At 40.0% G+C, this 25,968-nt stretch overlaps 1 protein-coding gene across 2 annotated transcripts; it reads right to left on the bottom strand.

Annotated features, from left to right (window-relative positions):
* Positions 1–351: 351 nt before the first annotated feature.
* LOC131243837 (uncharacterized) lies at positions 352–24,357 on the bottom strand. 2 transcript variants are annotated; one of them, XM_058243436.1, is made up of 15 exons: positions 24,197–24,357; positions 23,985–24,069; positions 23,819–23,856; positions 16,867–16,956; positions 16,714–16,767; positions 16,520–16,597; positions 16,333–16,401; positions 16,096–16,251; positions 15,875–16,001; positions 11,548–11,585; positions 6,293–6,382; positions 6,097–6,201; positions 4,191–4,370; positions 2,604–2,713; positions 352–994 (listed from the first exon to the last, which is right to left on the bottom strand). In XM_058243436.1, the coding sequence occupies exons 1-15, from the start codon at positions 24,230–24,232 to the stop codon at positions 919–921; spliced, it is 1,332 nt and encodes a 443-aa protein (XP_058099419.1). In that variant the 5' UTR covers positions 24,233–24,357; the 3' UTR covers positions 352–918. The 2 variants fall into 2 exon arrangements, with proteins under 2 accessions (XP_058099419.1, XP_058099418.1); XM_058243435.1 differs by having other exon boundaries at positions 11,548–11,589; positions 15,876–16,001.
* Positions 24,358–25,968: the final 1,611 nt, after the last annotated feature.

Here is a 25,968-nt window from a genome sequence, read left to right as displayed (position 1 = left end):
GAGTTCATACTCATGCCTGGTGGTACACTCCATGAGTTTGAACACTGAGGACATGAGTTCAAGTGCCCTTATGGCGCGCATGTGTGGGTGTGAGTGTGTGAAAAATAAAGAAAAAAAAAACTTCTTTAAGAGGTGCTTAGTACCAAACCATCAAGCCATGGAACCACCCTTATTTTATAATGCAAATGCCAAAGATAACTAATTTAAACGTTTACGACCATTCCAGCCATTTTTAGTCTAGGTCTTTGAGTTAACCCAACCTGACTGAATAACGAGTCAAGCTTTTGGGTTTTTAAACTACCTAACAGGGCCTTAAGATTGCTCAAACATCAATGCGGAAGGTCAGCAAACTCAATACAAAATATATTTACTTTTTGTTCTTTGACCGTTTGCTTTGGCCGTGAAGCAAAGCAAAGTCAAGCCCAGGATTTTCTTCAGATATGGTATGATAGATAAGGGGCAATGGAGGACTTGCATCACCTCTTCTAGAATTGAGAATTCCCAAATGACCATCTCTGTCCAGGACCAAAAATTAAAAAATATTTTTTAAAAATAAAAAATGATAAGCATGCCTCCCATCCCAAGTGTTTGGATGCATCTTGACTATTTGGGCTCCCACATTGCAATCACCTTCTTGTTCCGGCTCGGAAAGGTATTTCACTACAATCCATGATGCTGTGAAACTGAACATTTCCAAATTGATTCGGCTGTGCATCCAAACGAGGCCTAAGTGAGTGGATGGCATGCTCCTGCACAACCCAATAACTACACAACTCTTTCCCACCAAATGACAGGGGCCTTACAAGCTTGCAACACACTAATTGCATAATGCTAACACAACATAGTACATAAAGGGCTATGCAGTGATTTTCACGACCCACAGCTGAAATTCTTCTGCAATCTCTGATTTCTTCTGTATCATTGGACTGTTACAAAGCTGTCCTGCTTCATTTTCATTAGGCTGCTCTCGATGTTACGGAGAATTGGTTTGTAGCTGCAACACATGCATTAAAAAACTTAAGCTCATGAATAGAAAATCTGGCAGAAGGAACAACAATCTTGCCAAACCTGCAGGTACCTCCACATGCTGCAGCAAAACAGGCATATTGACTATGGTTAGAGCTGGGCATCGAGTCGAGTCGGACTGAGTTAGGGCTGACTCGACTCGATCCGGTTTTGAAATAGGCCTGATCCGAACTCGATCTGACTCGATACCGAGTCCAGCATGCCTGACTCGATCCGAGTTCAGTCTGGCCTGGACTGATCCGGACCGAGTCCGATCCGATCAGAAGTACCGAGTCGGGTCGAGTTGGCACTGAGTCGGATTGAGAGATGAGGGAGGGAGGGAGTGGAGAGGAGAGAGGAGGAGGAGGGTGATGGTGGTGGGTGGTTGCCGGGCTTGGAAGAGGAGGATGAGAGAGGGAGGGAGGGAGTGGAGAGGAGAGAGAGGAGGGTGATGGTGGTGGGTGGTTGCCAGGCTTGGAAGAGGAGGATGAGGGAGGGAGAGAGAAATGCCGGGATCGGGTCGGGGTAGGGTTAGAGAGTCGGATCGAGTCGAGTCTAACCGGATCGAGTTTCAGGTCGAGTCTGGTCGAGTTACTGGGTAACTCAAACTCAACTCGTTTTGAGTTTGGATTGGGCGAAGCTTACTCGGTTTGGACCGACTCACCCATTCGGTTCGGGTTGAGTCAGATAGGACCGAATCAAACGAGTAGTTAGCCGGATCGGGTTGTCCCATGCCCACCTCTAACTATGGTGGGATCCACCCAAAAAAATTGCACTTATCAGGTGCCCAGTGTGCACACCGACATTTGGCAATTTTTAAAAGCTGAACATCCATTCCATATTATGGCATGGTGGGGGTCCGTGCATCCAACTGGCATGTACAAAAGCTGTGCATCAGGTGGGACCCAATCTAGATGACATGGCCCAAAAAACTGGCTAGTCCGCTCGTCAGGCAGTCCAAACGTGTATGTTCAAGAGCTGAACTCCTATTATGGTTCACCATTTTGAGTGGTGGTGACTCTCCGGTCTCATGAGGCATGGTTTTACGGCAATCCAGACTGTCCAAATTGTTGAACCGATTGCAGGAGCAACCCGAAAAGATATATTGAGCAGATGATTGGAACCATTTGATTTTGCTCATTGAAATTGGATCACCATCTTACTCTTAAACATCTTACCATCCACTTGACAGCCACCAATTGCGGGGGGGGAGGGGGGGGGGTGGTGGGGGTTTAGGATTTGCTCAATCACTAAGATTTTTTAGCCACGCTCCATCCATAGGCTGACACACTTTGGATGATGAGGACTAGGCAGCACCATGTTGAAAATGGGGGTGAACTACCATCAGTCTTGTCTAAACCTTGATCACAGATGGTTATCAACTGGTAATTTTCTAAAACTGCCCACTGTTTTCCATAGGCATGTAGTTGGAGTGAAGTGTTGAACACCCTGATTTGTTCACCAGATCATCAAAATGTGGAGCCCACCAGATTCACAGCTTGAATTTCCAACATGACCCAAGCTTTGTGGGCATGAAGTGCAGTGGACTTGGCAAAGATAGAGAAACAAAGAGAATTTGGAAAGGAGGGGGATAATACAGGCATGCGAGGTTGTTGTATGCTTGGACTGCATGTTTGAGTTCAGCGGAAAGCTGCATGACCTGTGCAGAAAGAGCCTCTGCTCTGCTCTGTTCTTTGGCTAGTTGGCCCTGCATAGATCCCGACACAGAGAAGAGTAAGGAAGAGTTAGAACAGAATCCGCATGATTGTATCAAGTAGGTTTTCGTTACATGTTATGAAGTCGGAACAGCTGTAATAAAATCCAAAGGATAGAAGTTAATGGTGTGTTCATTTATTTTTGAAAGGTAACACTACCAGGGATTAACGGTGTGTTTATTTACACAATATCATGAAATTTCATGATATCCCAGGATATCAGTCTAATTTAGCACAAAATATCGTGAAATTTCATGATGTCTCAGGATATCAGTCTAATTTAGCACAAAATATCATGAAATTTCACGATATTTGGTACAATCAAAAACGCCCTAAACAATATCATGATTACAAATTTTCTGATTATTTAGGAAATTAATTTGTGCTTCTCTAAGTTTTCATTCCCTTCCCAATCCTTGTTGATGTCAGTGCAGCGCTATGGTAAAAGATTCCCTCAACACATGGAAGAATGTTCTCAAGAATGCTGGGCTGCAGGAAACTGCACTTTTCCACATCATGATATCTTGATTTAATAACGAATGAGCAAAACACCACCATTTTCTGGAAAACAAACAGGCTGCACTTCGATGTGTAGAGAATGTGAAGAAAACATCCACCTTTTGTTTATGCACTTACAAATTCAGGCTACCTGGAGGATATGGCTATCTTTGTTATCATTAGAGAGAGAAAAGAAGAAGAAGAAGAAGAAGAAGAAGAAGCCCATCTTCGTTTTCTATTTTACCACAAAATATCACAGTAGGTGGTTCCTCCAAGCAGATAGTGAGCTTGCCAACAGGGGCAGTGCAGAAATGGAACTCATACTATGGATACTCTGGTTTTCTAACTTCCTCCAAAGCAAATCACATCTGTGATGAGAACAGGAAGATCCCATCCTGTTCTTGCCTCACTTGTGATTTGAGAGCGGGTACTCAAAATTACATCACAAGTGTTGGATGGGACCTTATTGCTTCATATTCTTACCTCACTAGTGATTTGGGGTGTGGGAAAAGCATGAAAACCGAGAATGCATAATGTGATTTGAGAACGGGAAGATCCCATCCTGTTCTTGCCTCACTTGTGATTAGAGAGCAGGTACTCAAAATTACATGACCTTCTTGCTTCATATTCTTACCTCACTAGTGATTTGGGGTGTGGGAAAAGCATGAAAACCGAGAATGCATAATGTGGAATTCCATCCCCATACAGGCCCAAATGCCAAGAGTACTCCGTCCACTATGGACACCCCGCGTAAGTGTGATTTCATGGTACATCCAAACACATTCTAAGAGCAAATTCAAAAAAATGGTCTCATTTTATTTTTCAAAATTATGGGAAGCTTGAATTTATAGATGTCAAAGCAAAAAAGAAGTGGAGTTTTTGCTGTTTCTGTGCCAAGATGAAAGGATGGAATATAAATATCCCATCTGACTCGGGAAGCTGGAACACCCTAACAAACTCTAAAGATCTTACCTTGAGCGATAGATTTTCAGATGAATATGCTTGAGCACCAGATGCATTTTTGCCATCATTTTCAGGTTCCACTCCTAAACGAACCTCCCTGTCTCTTACATGCAACATATTAGCTTGGTCTGCTCGCAGTTTATCCAGCAGGCTGCGGAGCTCTTCATTCTGCTTCAGGCAGTCTTTCACCTGCAAGTTCCATTGGTGGTCAATAATACATAAAAGGGACAGAAGAATCTATGCAGATACACCAAGTTGACATCAGACATGAGGTCCCTTTGTCATTGGAGTACAAGCAGCTGTGCTCATTCCGAGTAACAACGAAAATCGAGTTTAGAGATCTAAACAAAGAACTTCGCACGGCCACTCACACTTTGAGCCTAGGAGATCTGATATGGCATCACAACAGCACATGGCCAATCCACTTAATACTGGAGTGCTGGAAACAGATACGGTATGAATATGTTCTAAAAAACATTTTTATGACCCTCAACCTGAGGATATGCACAGTATCCTCAGTTTTCAATATGTATTGGCACCCAATGACTTAGTGATCCAGACTGTTGGTTTGATGGGGCACAAAGTGGGTAGACCACACCCCCAAAATCTCCAAGATAATACCATTTTAACTTTCAATATGTGGCCTAAAGTAGATAAGATAAGAGCAGAAATACAGCAAGTGTCCACTCTCAACTGGAAAACACCAAAGATTGGATGGTACGTTTTGGAAAATGTACACTGCGTGGTCTATCTACAACAGGGCCAATCAGACAGACAGTTTGGCTCACTGAACCACCAGTCTCCACAAGAACAAATTGAAAGACTGAGGTGGTGAGAACACTGCAAATCCTCGGGTTGATGATCACACAAATCTTTATAAATTAGAGAGGTAGTCAACTAGTTGTGATGATTTTGAACTTGGTTCTACATGTAGACTACTTCCCTACGGTTGAAATCTTTGCTTTTACCCCTTCGAAATGTTTCTGTTGATATTGGATTCTGGGAGGTTCTTCACCTTCATGTGAAGATTCAAGGCATGACATCTAAAATTCAATTTATGCATTTCAAGGCATGACATCAAAAATTCTATTTATGCATTTAATTACACTGTTGGTTTTCAATTTTCGGTCACTCGAGTTTTTGCAGGTTACCATACAAAAATATGATAAAGTCAGGGTTTAGAATGGTAGATTTAACGATGTGCAATATGGACAGATGGCTTGATGCCTGGCTCGGTTCATAATGATTCCCCATGCCTGAGAAGTAAGTGATTACATTATATTCTGTTGTTTTGCCCTCAGCTCTTCACTTATATCTAATAAATTCCTAAGGTTGTCTGACATTGATCTGATGCAGACACACGTCATTCTAATGGTAAAGAGATGTTAAATCACTTTCAAACACCTTCCACTTCCGAAGTTCGAAATGATGGGGTTAGGGTGTAAAGCTGTAGGCTAATGAACAATGCTTGGTAATATCTCCCATTTTCTCAAGCCTGCTTTAATCGATATGATTGAAATGATATTTTCAGTTAATGGAATGCAGGTTTGAAAGAATAAATCTGTTCCGGACCTGACACGGACTCCTTCAAGATAACCCAGATGCGCATGTTCCATTTTACTCATATTTGTTCTTTTCAAGAACAACTCACCTGTATTTTCTTCATCTCACGTCCTTACTAACAGACCTCGACATTGCCCCAATACCCAAATGTGCATGCACACAGACCACATAATCAGACAGTATATGAGTGGAACCAACTAAAAGCACATCATAGGCATGCATCTGCTCGAAAATTGTCAGAAACGAATCAAGGCAACAAATGATAAAATGTATATCCATGAATAACAGAACAAACAGATATGATATGCAAGCAAACACTGTCTGTCTTGAAATCTCTAGCCTTTACGCATACCTGGTTCTCCCACTGTACCACCACCCCTTTGGCATCTTCATAGGAGGCAGACAGATTAGAGTTTTCCTCGAAGAGCCTCTCTATCTCAGACGATTGTGAGTCAATCTGTCAGCAAGTTATGTAATAACTTGACCATCAGAATTAATGGGGACCTCCAAAATCCTGCCTTGGTAATTGAGGGGGAAAAAATGATTACCTCCATAAGAAGTTTTTGTCTACTACTTTCCAATTTCTCAACCATCATTGCCATATCATGCAATTGCTTCTCAAGTTTCTCCCTGTCTTGCTGCTCAAAATAATGAAAAGACCACAGTTAAGAAAACAAACAAAACGGTAATGTACACATTACAAGAATACTATTGATGACAGAACTTCTTTTTCCTTTTCTTTCTTCCTTTCTTTCTTTTTTCTCCTTTTCATTTTTGAAAAGTAATATACCAATTAACAATAGGGGGCCTTGTCGAGCAATGCTGCCCGGACCAGGCGGGTGATCGCCATGTAGGGCCAGGGTCTGGGACCCCAAACTTCACCCTAAGGGCTGGGTCCAGGCTGCAAGGTTGGGCCTGAGAAAATGATGAATGGCCCAGTCCACTAAACAAGAGGGACACCATCGTGGAAAAAGAGTAAGACGATTTAAAGACACTTGTGAGCAGTTCCATTCACCATTCATGGGTAGTTTGAAGACACTTGTTGGATACGGGTCATGTTTCAATCGTCCAAACAATTTATATGACGAGGATCGTTGAAGATGGGAATACCCAAAATATATAAATAAATAAACTTAAAGTGGACTATTTCAAACCTTTGATCATTTAACTATTTTCTAGTGCTAAGGGAACTAGGACCAGACAAGGGCCAACCTCGGCTCGGCCCTAGTCAGATCCATTGCTGCCCCTAATTAATAAGTTACGAGAAGGTCACAGATTGCCTGATTCAAACAGTAATTTAAAAACTCCTACTTTACTAGGAAGAAAATAGCCCCAAGTAAGATGAAAGTGATGGAGAATTGTGGAAGAAAATCTTAGGCATATGGTCCCATGTGAGTCAGAGAATTGTAGGACTAGCTACATATATTTAACCTGAGAAGACAATAAAGTGCTTATAGGCATGTCATCACCTGAAAAGGACTATAGCAGCGCACCGAACTGAATATTAAAACCTACTGATGTAATGTACAGACTCTTAAAGTGGAATGAGTGCAACCAATGTGAAAGGTAAATACAGAACTTGACATCCAATGGGGTAACCAACTAATATAGATGGGAACCTTACCAATATGATAGACATTATATGAAATGATGGTATCACCAAAGACTGAGTTAAGCACATGAAAAAGCAGGTCTCCAAAAAGTAGTGACGGTGAGCATTGTGATGTGACATATCTTCTATTGCAGCATACATATCAAGTGATGATGATGATGACAAATAATAATAATAATCTAAGCCTTTCCCAATTAATTAGCGTCGGTTCCATGAATCCTATTCCGCCATTCCATTATCAAGGGCCAGGCCTTCAGTTAGACCTAGGCCATCAAGTCATTTTTTTAAGAGGTAAAGAGCCTTCAACTTGTACCAACTCACTCCTAACCGGCATGGTTCTTAGTCTCTGTTGCACATGATCAAACCATCTAATTCTACTTCCCCTCATCTTATTACCTATTGGTACGCCTTGCAAGTTCCCTTGAATGCACTTATTCCAAATTCTATCCTTCCTCGTATCTTTTTTTTTGTTTGAAACGGTGATAATTTACTGAATACGGGCCGAAGCCGAAAAATATTATAAGAAAAAGTAAAAGGAAAAAACAAAAACCATTTACAATGGAGACCATAATCAGAGAAATGGATGATATCTTTGGAAGATGCTCTTGCCCACTCCAAAACATACGATTTTGCGATATTAATCTTTGATACTTGCAATTCCTGAAATATCGATTGTTCCTCTCTAACCAAATGGACCATATCCCAACTAATAAGCAAAGATGCCAAGCTCTCTTCCCACTTTTCCCAATGCTCCCACCACGCCAAGGATAGAAAAATTGATCAACCGACCTTGGGGAGACCCACTCTATTACAAACAAGATGAAGAAACTCTCTCATTTTTTCCTGGCAAAAGAACAGTGAATGAAAAGATGGTCCACAGATTTGTCATCCTCATAGCACATCAAGCACGTATTCGGAAGAGCCATGTTTTTCTTAGACAAATTACCTTAAGAACCTTGTTCCTACCAACTAACCAAGCTAACGCTGCCACCTGGGGAGGAGCATTGTAACTTCACAAGTGAGTTGTATAGCAAACTTCATGCACTGAAGATTCTCCATTGAGCATCATGTTGAAGGATTTACCTGACTTTTCTTTTAACCATACCAACAAATTTGTCGCTTGACTTGATGGATGCACCTTGCTCAACATATCTAATAGCCGAATCAATTCTTCAATCTCTTCATCATTCAAATTCCTTCTACAAGGAGGAGCCCAAATAGTTTCACCTCCACAAGAAGAAAAACATCGAGCAACTAATATATTTGCCTCTGCCGAGATTCCTGCTAATGAGGGAAACATTTTACTCAACTTTTGATAATCCAAATATACATCCTCTCAAAACCTAATATTCGTTCCATCTCCTAACGAGAGTCCCACCCTTTCCCAAAGCTTGCTTTTTAGCAAGGCCATAGATTTCCAAAGAGAGGAAGCCCTATACATTGATGAAGATTTTGTCCATCCCCCTTTCCTCTACACCATATTCCTATTCATCACTCCCCTCCACAAACTACCCTCTTCCACTCCAAACCTCCATATCCACTTTCCTAACTAAGCCGAGTTCAAAATCTCCAAACTTCTCAAACCAGCATCCCCTTGATCCTTGGGTTTACATACATCCTCCCATTTCATCAGGTGAAAAAAAAAATATCTTCTGCTCACTTCCACAAAAAATCCAGCCTAATCTGCTCCAATCTCACCAATTCTAACTTTGGGCACTTAAATATAGACAGAAAATAGATGGGGAGATTGGACATTGCGGCCTTAAAGATATCCTTCCCCATCTTGCCACTCATATATCTCAACATCCTCATTTCAACTACACTCATCCTATGTACATGTTCTTTAATTGCCGAACATTGCAGCCTTAAAGACACCCTTCCCCATCTTGCGGTGCAAATCTGCGAGTGATAAGAAATGGAAAAGTCTCCATGAGTCAGGGTATGAAACGCATTAAATTATTCACAATGGAGGTGACAAGGTTAGGGGAGGTGACGTCTGGTGATAGGCCAAAAGACTACGTGGCATTGTTCGATGTTGTGGAAGAAAATGGAAGGCAAATAACTCAACAGGAGGTACAAGATCAGATTGCAGTTCAAGATACACAAGAACAGAACAGCGGCAGTAACAGAGGGGTGCACCGACTGGTAGCTGGAAATGAAAATAAGAAGCAGGTAGAAACAGGTCATACAGATGGAGGGGGAAAGGGATTAGAATATGTCCAATGAAGATTATAAGCTGGAACGTCAGGGGTCTAGGATGCTCTCAAAAAAGAGCACATGTGAAGGATATGTGTAAAAGGTACAAGGTTCATATGGCAGCGTTTCAAGAAACCAAATTGCAGGTAATCAATCAGGGTATTGTAAATTCATTATGGTGGGGCAGACATAAAGAATGGAAAGCTTTAGACGCAGTTGGATTGGCGAGGGGAATTGTGGTAATATGGAACTCAAATATTTGGCACGAAGAGGAATGTTGGAAGGGCAAATTTTCCGTCTCTTTATTGCTGAAAGAAGTTTCCCTTTTAAAAAAAGAGAGGGGGATTGCCCTCAATAAAATCAGTTGCCTTTCAAAAAAAAAAAAAAGAGGATTGGGGCCCCCACGATTTTCTCTTCGAATTGGCTTGGTTAGAGATAGAGGGTTTCTCTGACAAAGTGGTAAACTGGTGGTCTTCATTCTCTATTCAGGGGGGAGCAGGTTTCGCATTATTTCAGAAATTAAAAATGCTAAAAAAAACTGCACTCCGTGTCCTCTGTTTTAGTCCAGCTAATTTTAAATCCTCTAGATTCTAAAGCATCTTTCCATAAATCTAGCTTTGTGTTTATGCCCTCCCTTGTCTTGTCAATCAAAACATTTTTTTAAGAGAGAGAGATTGTCAATCAAAACTATGTTATTGGGAAATAACATCCGCCATGAGATCTCTTCTTGCAAATGCCTTGTTAACTAATCTATAACCAATGTGAAAAAGTACAAACTCAATGTTGACCCTTGGTGTAAGACAAGGGTAATTGGGAACTCACTTATCTCTCCACTAGTGATCCTCACATTTTTTTACCACTCCCTCATGCATACCCTTGATCATGTCAACATATCCTCTTGAGATTCTTTCTTCCCAACATCCACCAGATTAACTCTCTAGGGACCCTATTATATGCTTTCCCTAAGTCAATAAAGACCAGATGGAGATCCTTCCTCTTCTCTCTATATTTCTCCATCAATTGTCCAAGTAGGAAAATAGCTTCAGTGGTAATCCTCCCAGGCATTAAACAAAACTAATTTTCTGATACATTTGTTTCATGCCTTAGTCTCTGCTCGATCATTCACACCCAAAGCCTTATACTATGGCTCATAAGTTTAATCCCATGATAGTTGGTGCAACTAATAATAATAATAATTATTATTATTATTATTATTGTTAACAACAAGAATAACAACAACTGAATAGTAGAAGCATTCATAACTGAATAATAAAAGGATTCATATCACATAATGTTATTAACTGTTTATCATCACACAAAAACATCGGTATTATATGTAGAGATGATTAGAAATACTTGGGCCAAAAAGGTTGTACAGTACCATGTATGTTTTAAGTTTTGTATGCATTGGGTCCATGTTCCGATTACCAAACCATTGATATAAACTATAAAGTGCCTTGTAATGGACAGTCATGCACGAAAAGTCCCCTAGATTATAAGATCCTAGCTGTACAATATTTGGCCTCTTCTTGGTTGAATGGGAACCTTTGCTGTATTTCGTGACTTTCATCTCTTCAAGCTTCTATTTGTTGAAAACCCATTGAAAGGTTAGAATTCTTCCAGTCTAGGTGACTTTTGGTGCATAGACCATCCACAGTGGGGCTCGTAAATCATAATATCGATGGTTTGGATCACTGAACCATGGATCCACTTGTCCAAACTAAAAAACCAAACATTGTTGCACAATTTTTTGGCCCGAGCGTTGTATGACGATATTATCCAAGCACAAGAAAAAATGAGCCATTAAAAATACAACTATATATCTAAATCTAAAATCAACATAGAGATACTCTCCAGAAATTAAATATCATCCAGACATATATAGACAAAGAACGAGACATTAAATATCACTATCCAGAGTTTATGTCGTTGCATACAGTGAAAACCAGACAAGGGATAAAAGATAAATTATTTACATAGAACTTTGATTATTACCATTGAAAGTGCATTGCGAGCAGCTTCTTCTGCTTCTTCTGCCAATAAATAAATAAAATAAAATAAAAAAGCAGCTCATGAAAACCAGTCATTTAAACAAAAGGAAAAGATTCCTCTGAACTATCTGTGAGATAATTTCTTTCTTTTGTTTTATAAAATATCTATAGGAACTATCTATAAACAAAAGAAAAGGATTTCTCAGAACTACCTATGGGGTTTGTTTGAATAGTGAGAATACCTTGGAATCCTGTGGAAATGAAAACAGGGTTCCTTTTGATGGGAAGTTTTCTTCTGCTTGCAGAATGAGGGTAAGGAAAAAAGTTTTATATTCCACACAATTCTTCAAAAACTGCGACATTCAATTTCTTTTGCAAAAGTGGACCTTCGAGTTTTCTTCTTTCTAAGGGAAATCTTGCGACCATTGAGCTAGCATCATAAAGTTTACCTACTTGGAAAGTGACGTAATAACCCACGCCCATATACACCCTCTATCATAGAAACCACAATGGTCTTCCACATGAAGCTCAACCCTCTTCCCCAACAAGCCCTCTCAATGGAGGCCTGAAATCTGACTGCCGGATAGTTGGTTCGAACGCTGTGCCTGCAACCCTCATCCTTATCATCTTAGGTAAGAAGTCTTCCAGTTTAAAATAAAATTGGCAGGTACCATAAAATTGGCAGGTACCATGACAGATTGTACATTTTTTTTTATAGAGAGATGATAGATTGTACAAATGAGTGTGAAACCAAACCCTCTAAAATGAGTCTGTGTTTCTTGCATTTCGTTGCAATCACAAGATTTCACAGGGAATCCCTTTTTTCACCTATTTTATGAATGAGTCTTGTGGCTGTCGATACGTATGAAGGTTGCTTCGGCTTTTGCCAATGGTCATTTGAATAGAGCTGTGAAGACCACATTAAATTGACGAGTTCATCTCCACAATTCGTTGGCATTCTGTCATACTGGCCCTGAACAGTAATGGTAATGAATAACCTTATCAGACCTTCCACCTCCACTAGTGCAAGGTGCACACGATTTCATTACATCTCACGTGACAGCTTGCTTGATTTTGGGGCGATTTTCTGAACATGAAAATGATGAGTAGCGATGAATGGGGAGGGAATGTTCACATGCATCCCACATGTAAGAAATCTGACATGCATTTCTGTATAATAAACCATTTTCACATGCGTTGAACATCCGAGTGGTCCAAAAAAGTGGTCCCAAGTATGAGGCCCATTGGGCTCAATAATTCACCGGACCACTTATTAGAGTCCATGTCAATCTGATTACCAATATGTGTGTGGCCTACATGTAGAGTTGCATCAGCCTGATTTTCATAATCCAATCATCTTCATAGTAGGGCACTTCTACAAATGCCAAGCATGATAACTTTGCTTCATTCACAATTGTGTTGTTCATCATTTATTGCGAAATCAAATCGCAAACAAGCAATGGACAGCCGAAATAGATCACTATCTCCCAGAGTTTATCAGCCAACAAAGAGAGAATGGCTACAAAATGGAGAAAACGGTGATCATCATCATTGGTTGGAAATGAGGGACTTCATGATTCAACGCTTTGACAATCAACTTAACAAAAACCAACTAAAAAACCGTGTGAGGTCAATAAGACGACAATGGATGCCTATTAAGGAGATTTTTGTTGAACCTGGTTTCCAGTGAGTTCCAAAGATGTGGATGATAATTGCGAAGGAGTGTTTGGACTTCTCATATTCAGGCAAACCCAACAGGAACAACTTATAGAGCATATATGTTCAACCAAAATGGGACGCTTGCCACACCATTTTTTCGTATCGTGAGTAAGAATGTGCAACTAATTTGCTGGTTGATTGTAATAACTAAAGTGATTTCAGGATTTTTTATTTATTTATTTATTTATTTTTATTTATTTATTTTTATTTTTTATTTTGGGGGTTATAAATTGAATTTTTATGTAGCTTATATGAATATTTCATATTTTTAGAGAAAAAAATCCCATATGACCCTACAAATCAAATTCCACTAATTTTAGCATCTAAACATGTCATTATATCAAATTCACCGTAGGTTTAGTCAATCAAACCTAGATCTAGCTTATGGACAGCGCACTTTTCAAATCAGATTGCCCGATCATGATCGTTTAAACTGAAATCCCCTCATCTGGCCACCTATCCGACGAACTAACCCGACCATTTCTTTCTACACCAAAAATTAACCACACATCAATTTTCGAGCCAATCTAACATTGCCTCATTAAGATATACAGCGCCCAAGTTATGAATGGCAGGTTAGGCCGTGAAATCCCAACATGCCCGGATAACCCCTAAATATCAATCATTTTGGAATTTCGACCATACGTTAGACTTGGCAACCACTTAGAGATGCCTAGAGACTTTGTCTCCACCCCCATATCATCATAATCCAACTGTTAAACCTCACGTCCCATCCCCATATCCATCAATTAGGCCACCCCGAAACCAAACCGTCAAAGAGACCTCAAGTAACCTTGATTTTTTTAATGGTTTACCTCATGAGGAATGTTGACCGTTATAGCACTTTGAGAGTGGCACCCTGGTGAGGGGGGTTTAGACTTTTTAAAGCATCCAGGGAACTGTCCCACATGTAAAAGAGAGGGGAAATGAGGAGCCCATTAGCTTATTTAAAGGGGAGAGGGGCTTAGGAAAATGGGGTGCTACTAGCTTGAGTTCTAGTGGTGTTGGGTTAGCCACATTTGTGGACTGATCTAACGATTTTAGCCAGCCTAACTTGTGTCAGGTTAGCCACGTATATGGCCGGACTTGATAAGTCTAGCTAGTCCAGTCATGATAAGTTAGCCATGCAAGCATGCAGACTGGACCTTGTAGCCGTGATATAGAGAGAGAGAGTGAGAGAACTAGAGAGAGGAGGACTGTGCTTCGCAAGCCATTAGATCATGGCCGTCAGATCTCAGTTGTCGGCTTCTTAGATCGAAGTGAGTGGTTCCCGATTTGTGTTTTACATATTATTTATGCTTTGTAGCAAAGTAAGATCATACTTTTATGTACGTCAGATTGCTATTGATTGTTAATATGTGATGATTATGTGTTGATTTCTTAAGATCTCTCTTAATCAATGTAAGTCTAGTTGTGTTTCAATAGATCTAAGGCATTGGCACCTGGATCTAGAATCTTTAATACACGACCACACCGCTAGATCCAAATATGACTCGTTTGAACCAAAGTTATCTAGACCATTATTATGTTAAATCCCGGACCTGCACTGCACCACTTTGGTAAATCGGCCATATCTCCTTCATTAAGGGTTGGATGGGGACAATTTAATACCCGTTGTAAAGGTAATTCAATGACCGGCAATCAAAACTTGGAATCACGTCAATCAAAGGTCATTTGGTCCACCGAATGTTGCCCACACAGTTAATCACAATCCTGCCAATCAATACTTCAAGTGGCACAAAAGTAATAGAATAAGCACAACTTAATCACAATTGTCATGAATGCACCGTATCATGCTCATGCGTGTTTTACAAAGCTTCTTTTGAGGCAAGGGTTCAATGTTTGTAGCATCAACCAAACTAGCAGGCCCATAAAAAGGCATTAATGGACCCCTCTTGCACTGCATCTACCCTAATTTCCACAACAAGCGCCAACAATGTGTGATGCAGAAATTTGATTTTACAAACTCCAGTGTCATTTGAATCAACAAAGAATCAAATGGGATCAATAATGAGGTGTATTGGTGTAATGTTTGATTTCTTAGGTTATATGGTTGATAACTACAAAGCTCATGTCATTGCAACTCAAGGTGAAGTTCTTTAGCTTCTCAAAAACTTTTTTCTTTATTTCAAAAGTCAAAACTTATATCAAGCATCCCAACTGAATGACTGAAATTTGAGACTAACATAATGTGGATTCTTCAATAGCATTATATATTTTCTCCTTTCTAAGTTTTCATATTATCCTCAATGGCTAAAGAAACCTAACATATCTTGCAAATTGCAATGCAATTTTACAATACAATTTCATACAGCCTATCACAATTTCATAAGCTGATTCTGTATTTATAACCACAATTCAAGTTGCCCATTATTAATAATCATCCAACTCTGCACCTCGGGAACAGCTCAAGTAATTCTGTGAAGCATACAGTTTAGGCAGACAACTTAAAACGTAAAAGGTGACTAAAATATGATAGAAAAGTGAGTTGAGAGAATCAATAATTTGTCATCAAGATTTGGACCTTTGGGGATTTTAACTTCACAAGAGAACCTTCTTGACGTTGTCTAATTGATGTCATCAATAAAATGACCTTCTTTATGGAATAGTACCTGAAGCCTTTTTGGACAATGCCTCTAATCTTTCTTCCAGCACATTCTTTTCAGCCATGAGGGTGGAAGTGCGGATTTGCTCCTCTGCTAGTCTTTGTTGGTCCTGTTGTCTTAACAAGGACTCTTGCTATGGATTGGTAGACATTCACCATGGAAAATCCATCAACAAAGCATTCATAAAGACCCATTAACATTGGAAAAGGACAATAAACAAATTATACCTGTAACTCGGTCTTTAAATCAGATATTTCCTTCTCCATGGCTTGGAAGTTATCTAGTGAATTACCAATAGAGGGAATGCCAACAAATGGATTTTCCATTCCTTGTTGCTGCAGAGAGTTCATTTCTGCTCTCAAAGCCGCTGCATCTTCTTCGGCCTAAAGCAATATTATCCATCAGCACAAAAACTTATTTTGAAGTCATTTTAGAAACTCAAGGCCAAAATATAAGATACATACTCTGTATTGTTCCTCTTCAGCCTCCTTTAAACGCTTCTTAACTGTTCTAAGTTGAGCCAAAAGATCCTCCTATACTAAAGATCAAAGTGACTTAATGAACTAAAGCAAAAGAATGTGCCAATCTTAGGTAATTCTAATAATGAAAAAGAAATAAATAAAAAGGATAGAAAGAAAAAATAACATGTACCCGTGCAACGACTGCTGCATCCTTTTCCATTGAAACATCCCTGAGAGCTTTCCTCAGAGAAGGTATACTGTTCTCCTCCTTCAATTTATCATAGAAAATAAAAAATAAAGGAAACAAAAGCATATTTCCATTAGCAAGTATTTGAAAATTTTGCATTCAAATGTTGTAACGCAAATCCATGCCCACCCATTTACCAGATCAGCTAAGCGCTTTTGTAATGCATCATTCTCTACTTTCCTTACCTCCAACTGAAAGAGTGAGACAGAATTTTTAGAACCAAACAATCAGCACTTACAACTCCCTTCTGCATAATTATTGATAAAATTACTTCAAGTCCGATTGCATACCTTTGAAGATAATATTTTGTTCTCATTTTCCAATTCAGCATTCTTTTTCTCAAGGTCTTTGAGTTGAGATAATAAATCATGAATCTCCTTCTGCCATTCAAAACATAAAGAATATCATTAATGGCTTATACATCCCTGAATTACAAGAAATATATTCTCTGGAAATTCGAATGATATTGAATTTTCTATTCCTGAATGCTGTATCCCCTCACAAGGGCTAAACACTTTTCTGGCATTCTGTATATTCTGGTGCTGCGTAAAGGTTGGGTGTAGGGCTGGCAATGGATATCTGTTTAGCCAATTATCTGACCCTAGAAAACCAGATCCCACATGGGATTTTTACCCGATTTACCCAATTATACAATTACCAGACTACTGAGCAGATCGCATACTGATATAACCATATCCATATCTGCTTACTCGATTACTTGAGGGCATTCATAATTTACTCCACTAATAATATTTTTGAATAAAATATTAAATACTAATATATGATATTTAAATTCCTCAGTGTTGCCTAACGTTGACACAGATGATGAGGTTGATATGGTGATTGTTGCTATTATTGGCTTATCTTTTTCATAGTAAGTTTTTCGTTTAGATGCTTTAGGATTTGGAGCTTGATATGATTGTTGCTATTATTGACTAATCATTTTCAAAGTAAGTTTTTGTTTAGATGCATTAGGATTTGGAGCTTGATATTAGCTAATTACATTATGGAATTGTTTTCCTAATTTTTAGGTATTTTGTTATTTTTATTAAGTGTTTAACTTGTTTTTTAATTAAAGATTAATCGGATATTGGATTGCCCAACTATCCAACTTCTTTGGATAATATCCGTATCCGACTCATACCTGACTTCTTTGGACAATATCCAAATATGTTTCCGTATCCAATGTCCAAGTCGGATATCAGATGTAGATATTGCAATGTCCGACCCATTTACAGCCCTAGTTGAGTGCAAGGTTTTAGGTAGGTTATCTGTTGACCTGATCATTACATAGTTCCCTGTTCCCACCTTTTATTTTAAACTAGGATAAAAAGGTTGGAAACATATGAGTGTGGATCCCCTCAAAGTGGTTTGCAACTTTTATGAATCACACACGCACACGCACACATCCACCCCATCAATCAGATGCACCCTTCCGTGGTGGGCCACATGCCTAAATCAGGTCAATCCATGACTTAGGTGGGCCACACCATAGAAACAGTTGAGAGTGGATATCCACCCATTGAAATCTTCATGATCACTTATAGGGCCCACTGAGATGTAGTTTAGTAATCTAGCCCATCCATTGTGCGTCTGAGGGGAAACACCAAGTTTCAGCTACATCCAAAACTCAGGTGGGACCTAACAAGTGCTTTTAGATGTTTTAGGCATGATTTCACACTATTTAAGATGGTGTGGTCCGCTTGAGTTCTGGATACAACTGATTTTTGGGATAACCCATAACCCAGAGGAGACCTACCAAATGCACAGTGTGGATGTCCGATGCACATCACAGTGGGGCACAGACAGCTCGATTCCCATGAGGTCGACCTCATAGTACCATTTGTGAAAGATACTGAATTTATTGAAGCCAAAGGCCAAAAAAAGCAACAGAAGAACAAAAGCAAAATAAAGATAAAATAGCCAAAAGGCAACCCATGCCCGAGAGGGAACGTCAACACAACCAATCCCTCATATGAGAGACCACACCTTACTAGAGACCCCAGACATAGAGTTGCTTTTATTTCTAAAACAGCAATCATTTCTTTCCACCCAAATGCTCCAAAGGAGGTCTATATGCAACAGGTCCCATTTGGAATTCTTCTTGCCCTTGTGACCATTCGACCACCACTATCTGAATAAATCTTTGATCTCATCCAGCATAACCCAAAGAACGTTGAACGATTGCAAAACATTGGATAATAATTTATTCTAATCGTTTATCTTCTTTTTTTTTTCAAAGAACAAAGTGCAGAATGGCTCACACCCTCTTTAGCCAGCTCATTGATGATGAAAGGCTCTCTACCAACATGAGTACACGAACTGCTTATCCTAGAGGTGATCTACCTAATTTTGTTGAAAATATAACTAAAATCCCTTGGTTCAGATCCTGCTTCTTTTGCCCACTAAATTACATTGGACAAGTCTCCTTTGAAAAAAATTTGAAAAAGCTAGTGGTATGATAATAGACTGGTGGAAAGCAGACAAAAGGCCCAACGGTCTGACCAAGCAAACAATTAGTTTGAAATTGATAAAGGTAGCAAACTGCAAGTGGAGAGAATTGAAGCCTAATATAGTTCGGAATCTCCCTCTAGAAGGTGTATAAACCAAACTTCGATGGAAGTTCGTTCGGTAGCCCCAGCCAGCTGGTATTGAGGTAATCTTCAAGATCATAGGGTGGTGCCGATCTTAGAATTCTCTCGACCTACAGGCATTTGTAGTTCTGATGTTGCTGAAGCTTCAGCTATGCTCCAAGTGATCAAGCTGGTGTAAATAACCAACTTTCCCCTGTAATCATTGAAGGTGATTCAACTATTACTCTCAATTGGGTAGATCTGGTCACAGCGCTTGAGGATGCGAACTGGATGGACAAAGTATATGATCACAGTGCAAATGTCAATATCCTTCCAAAAAAAAACAGTGCAAATGTCTATGTCTAACTCTCCCACATCCCGAGGGAGGCTAACTTTGAAGCAGACGATTTGGCTAAATAGGCACTTTATTAAGATCTTACAATTTTGGTGCATTTGTATGATCATGCAAAAGTGTGTAGCTAGTAGATTGTGTTGGGTGGGAGATACAATTCTGTTTGGTGTTTAGGAGCGTATTGTGCTTCTCTTATCGTTGTTTTCTTGTTTTTATCTTTTATGTGAAAAAAGAAGAAGAAGAAGAAGAAGAAGACAAAATTGAACTCACCAAAAAAATGCAGAGAGCATCTCTAAGCAACAAGGCTTCAGCCACATGAGTGATTCCATGGGGAATGGAACCTGAGTAAGCCATGAGACTACTGCGATACTTAGTTGCACGAACCTTCTAATCAGGTGCTGCTCCTGCTTTGAAACGCGGTTCAGAATCACACACCCGCTCCCACGTCCTAGCTGTTTATACTTGCTAGCATTATGAAACCAACACTTCCCCACCCTCACACCCGAATCTGTTGCCATTTTACTTTATGCTTCATTCAACTATAATGCAATCTTCTCATCCCTGGGTAGAAGAGAATGACTTCGAGAAAGAAGTGGGGAACTAATGAGAGTATTATTTAGCACGAGTGCACGACTTCAAAAGACAACTCTTCAGAGAAATTGCTCAACAAGTTCCGCTTCCATACTCTGGAGTCCTCTTCAGTTTCTGATAGGTAGACAGGTTGCAACTTGACCTCTATTCAGCTGTGAGGTCCCTTCTAAAAAGGGCATTGTGGAGTCTTACTCCATACGCTATCTGTTGGGAATTTAGGAAAGAGAGGATCAATAGAATATTCAAGGTCAATCAGATTTCCACAGCTATGCTCATTGACAAAGGCGCCATTTTGAAATGGGCAATTCTGTCATCAGCTTTCAGCAGAGCAAGCCAGGGCACATTCTTTGGAAGAAGAGGTGTGGGTAGGGTTAGGATTATTTTTATTATTATTTGGAGCAAGCAAGTGATCTATTTTTTTTATTTTTTATTTTAAAAAAAAGCAAAGAGAAGGGAAGTAGACCTCAATAAAAAAGGAAGAGCGCAATGCGCCCTTGCTTGCTAAATTACAAGCTGGACTCCTTGCTAATAAGAGAAAATGGGATGTTTAAGCCCTCCATGTCACTAAAGGTTCAGATTTAGAGGCCAACCATTGCTGAATGAATGGCATCTGACCTTCAATGATAAACAGGCCAAACTGTGCTGCTCCCAAGGTGCAAAGTGCCTACCTAATTACTAAGGCAGGCCTCCGCTTGGTGCTTGCAGTGAAGGGCATGGGATAGCTGGTCCTGAGAATGAGAGAATTGACCTCCCCTCAGAATCCTCAACAACCCCCAAATACCAGCTTTCACCATACTCGCATTGGAGACTCCGCATGCATTGAATTTCCAAGCCGCCATAAGCAGCGCAACCCATCCAGATGAAAGATTGAAATCACCCAGCGATAAAGAGCAGCCTAATAGCACATCTATTCGCCTCTTGGAAGAGAAAGCTTTGGAGATAGAAGTCCAATCAAACAAAGAACTTTTTAACATTGCTGATGAGATCTTCAACTAACAATTGAGAATAGTTAAAAATGCAATCATTCCTTATTAGGGAGGGTTAGGATCCAGAAGTGCTTTTGTGTTTCGGTTAAACAATTCATTTTCCCAATGACTTCTCATCTAACCATTTATCCTCCCATAAGCACAGGCTGTCACCTTTATTTCCGTTGAATCTTGACCCTCTTTCAAAGTTCTTCCACAAATATTAGAGGCATCTCATATATAATTTCCCTTTTATGCTTTGGAGCCATAAGCACAATTCGCTACACCTGGATCCTATACCTCATTGGGTGTTCTATGCATTTCACTTTTTTTTTTGAAAGACGATGCATATTATTAGGGCCAAAGGCTACAAAAAATAAAAACTATACAACGAACAGCAAAATGCCGAGGCCAAAAGGAAAATCTAAATTACAAGGGGAAAGACAACAGCTACAGAAAAGTTAAAAATACAAAGCACCAAATCCAAACACAAGTGAATCAATAAGTCCACTCATTCAAAGACTCCAAAACCTTATTGATGAACCCACCTAGAGAGCTGCGAAGATTCCGACAAATGTGGTTGTTCCTCTCCAACCACATAGACGAAAGAAATGCCAACAGGGCCAGCCTCCATTTCCGAGAAGTGAAGCTACCAACCGAATCACGGTGCCAAGAAAAGAAAAAAAAAAAAAAAGGGGAGTCGATCGAAGCAGGCATAACCCAGGAGATTCCTATAGATCGAAGAATGTCTAACCAAACAATCTTAGAGAATGAATAGTGAATAAAAAGATGATTTATTGATTCCTCCATGTCAAGGCAAAGAATACAAAGCATTAAGAAGCACCATGCCCCTCTTTTGAAGATCATCAACCATAAAAATCATCTTTCTGCCTATTAACCAAATGAAGGCAGCAACTTTTGACGAAGCACCAAGGGCCCAAACAAGAGGAGCAATAACTTTCACCAAGGGACCAAAAACTTCCAAATTGTCCAAACCAGTGAATCCTTAGCACCCAATAGGATAGATAAACCCTCCAGGCAAGAAAGAAGGATTGGCAAGCTATCAAATTCAAAGTCGGGGAGATTCCTATGACAAGGAGGAGCCTAGAGTCTAGAGCTATTCTCTAAAAAGAAGCAATCCGCAACGAAGATATTTATCGAGGGCGAGAGGGTTGCCCGGTTAGGGAAAACAGAACGGAGCGGCAAATCCTCCCAGAACCTGACCTTAAAACCATCCCTATTTGAAAACCTAACCTCATTAAAGACATTAGGGGCAATCTGAGAAATTGCTTTCCAAACAAAAGAAGCACGGTCGAGAGAGGAATCTTTAATCCATCATCCCATTGGGGACAACCCATATTTAGCAGCAATAATGATACTCCATAGACTAGACTTTGCAATGCCAAATCTCCACACCCATTTACCCAAAAGGGAAAAATTAACAAGGTCAAGCCTTTTGATCCTAGCATCCCCTTCCTTAAACAGACGGCGGACATCTCTTCTATGCATTTCACTTTTACCACTCTTTTCCATGAAGCTTGAATTTCCTTTCCAAGCCTCCACCACCATTTGCTTAAGAGACTTCAGTTTCTCTCTCTAATCCACTCCAAACCAAGGCCCCCTTCCCTTTTTGTTTTTAGAACCCTGTCCTGCCTATTTAAGTGGAATGTTCACTTTTCACTTTTATCTTGCCATAGAAAATCCCCTTTGAATCTTCTCAAACTTTATAGTCACCAACATTGGAATCTCGAAGAGGGACAAGTAATACACCAGCAAGTTTGATAAGGCCACTTTTATAGGGGTTATGCAGTCTCCAAGAGATGGGAAGCTTTTTCATCATGCAATTCTGTTGTGAAACTTCACTACTAGATCCCATATTATAATAGAAGTAACCAATGAAGGCCCTCTCAAGCTGGTCCTATATATGTACGTACACATACGTACATACCTACATACAAAATTGTGTATTGGGTTCTTTACATATCTGCATTCGATGTTAAAAAGATAAAAGAAATATATACTGATATCTAAACCTTGCATGCATATAGAGTAGGGCAGACTGCGCTCAACCCCCATCTCCCGAATGCCCCATACGAATGGTGTGCATGTACAGAACTAAAGCTTGTCATCATGGGCCCTGTTTCCAATGGAGGATATCCCAAAAATCACCCTGATCGAGTGGTTTTAAACATCTGATTTCAATTGTTGAATTTTAAGCTCCAACCAATTTATTTTACCATCCATTTGATGGTCACAAATTGGATGGTTAGGATTGTTCAATCCGTGTGATTTTCAGGATGCACCAACTATAGTGGGGCCTGCCAGGATCGACATGTACACATAGCATGTACAGCGGAGAGTAAATGGTGGCTGTGTTAGTAAACTGTAGCCATAACCTTCAAGTATCAGAGTATTTATGCAAAAGATATAACTACTCATCAATTTATGGTCAATGCAAAAGAAAATCAATGTTTGCAGCCGTCCATTCACAGGCCACAGATCAGATGGTTAGGATTGTCTTATCAACTGATGTTTGGGACCCAAGCCAATCAGTGGTGGAGCCCACCAGGCCAATGGTGCAGATCATGCTAAATAAGTAACGACAGATTGCCAAGGACAGATTTAACAACAATTCAAAATGGGCGATGGTTCAGATCATGCTAGACGAGTAACAAAAGATAGCTAAAGACTGATTTAACAACAATTCAAAATGATCGAAAAGAAAATTTACGGAAATCAACAATGTCCATCAATACTGTACCTCGGAAATTCGATTCCCACTATCCGATTTATGCATCCCTGCAATTATTTAAAAAAGAAAAGGAAAAAACAAAAGAGGAAATAAAATTCAAATTTACAAGAGAATTCAAAATTATATATATATATATAGAGAGAGAGAGAGAGAGAGAGAGAGAGAGAAAGCATACCGTGCGGACTCGGCGTTGGAAGATCCGAGCCGGCAGAAGGTTTGCCTATCCTTTCTGCCGCTCTCTTTTGACGGATTTCTTCCAGCTGAGGATGTATTCATGTATGTGGGGGAAATAAGGAAAAATAGGATAATGGAAAAGCAAGCCCTAGATCGTACGGATTGGTGAGAGAGAGAGAGAGAAAGAGGGAATATATGAGGAGAGATCTGTACCGTTCGACGACCTAGAGATGCGTGATGCGCCTCCATGACTAGAAAAAGATGCAGGGGAGATTTTCGCCTCCGAGAGAAGGAGAAGAGGCGTTTCCCCTGCGAGAGAGCGAGAGGAGAGAGACGACGGATCTGAAATTAACGGTGCCTTCGTTCGGTTAGGAATATGCTACGGGCCGACCCCGCACGAGGAACGCGGATTGCGTCCTATCCCCGCCCGTCTCCAGCTGAGAACGGGCAGGGGCTCCGAGTGGCCACCGTGATGTATGCGTTTTATCCACACCGTTCATCCATTTCTACATGGAACTTTACAGAATACAATTAAATTTTAGGAAGATCCAAATCTCAAGTGAACCACACCACAGGAATCATCGGTTACAAGGATTTTTACCGTTGAAACTCTTCTAGGGCCCACTGTGATGCTTATTTGCCATCCAAACTATTCATAATGTTTCATAGACCTAAATGAAGGAAAAACAAAAATATCAGCTCGATCCATAACTTCTGTGGCCCACAAGAAGTTTTCAACGGTAAAATTTTAATTCTCATTGTGTGATCCACCAGGATCTTGAATCTACCTCCGTTTTGAATCAAATTCCTGAAATGATACGGAAAAATGGATGAACAGTGTGGATAAAATCTATACATCACGGTGGCCACTCGGAGCCACTGCCCGTTTCCCAGCCGGATACGGGCGGGGATAAGACGCAATCCTCGTCCCCGCATGAGACAACATTGCACACGTGTGAGGTCCCACGCCTGCCAGCATTGCACACATGTGGGGTACCGATCCTTCATCAGGATGGAGCTCTCTTTCCAGGCAATGTGTCATGTGTGCACCACAAGATCACGTGGCATCAAAATCAGGTCCATCGGCTCATTTGGTGGGCCACACCTGTCTGTTTTTCTAGCATCGGCTGTCCTCCGTTGATTTTTGACGTTCTGCACCGCTTGATACGCGAGTTATGAGGATCAGCGTTTTAATAAATCCCTTGTATGTAAGGGCACTAGGCCTGAATCCACTTGAGCTATTTGATTTTATTTATTTGGATGCTTTTTATTTGCTTCCTAATTAATGCCGTATTTTCTATTATCAATTCTATAGGCGTCAATTGGGGCATGCATTTGGTGGTAATTGATGATGGTAGATTTACATTTTGGGGACCCCATTGCCAAAGTTCCTGGGTTGGGAAATGTGGGGCTACGGTCATGTTTTTGTGAAATCCATTCCATTCATTCATTTTGCGAGCTCATTTTAGGACATTCGACCAAAAATGAGCCAAATCCAAGACTCATGTGGGCCACATGAGAAGAAACAGTGAGGATTGAACAATCACCATCAAAACATTTGTATAGACAAAAAAGTTTTATATCACATTCAAGTGGAAATTACCATTTATAAATGATTTGGATGACATGTGAACATCAAGGTGGAGCTTGAGGATATTTTAATGGTAGGAATTTATTTCCCCAGCTTTTCCTCTGGCGTGGCTCAAGTGAGTTGGGGATCAATTTCTTTTACCATCGCATGTCTTAAAATGCACTCTAAAAACATATGGACCATGGGATTTCGCACAAACATCACATTGAGCCCCACCTAACTTCCCAGTGCAGAAAGTTCCTGCAATATCCATGTCACATTTTCCGTAACTTTTCTTATCCTGTAATTAGGAAAGTCTTTTTTCTTTTCTTTTTTTCTTTTTTTTTAATGTGTTTTTGCAGTCCCTTTATTTTGTTATTAACCTATTTGATTTTCATGAACTACTTTCAAAATA

The sequence above is a fragment of the Magnolia sinica genome, chromosome 4, assembly GCF_029962835.1.
Source record: "Magnolia sinica isolate HGM2019 chromosome 4, MsV1, whole genome shotgun sequence".
Lineage (NCBI taxonomy): Eukaryota > Viridiplantae > Streptophyta > Magnoliopsida > Magnoliales > Magnoliaceae > Magnolia > Magnolia sinica.
This window is presented reverse-complemented; position numbering and strand designations above follow the sequence as displayed.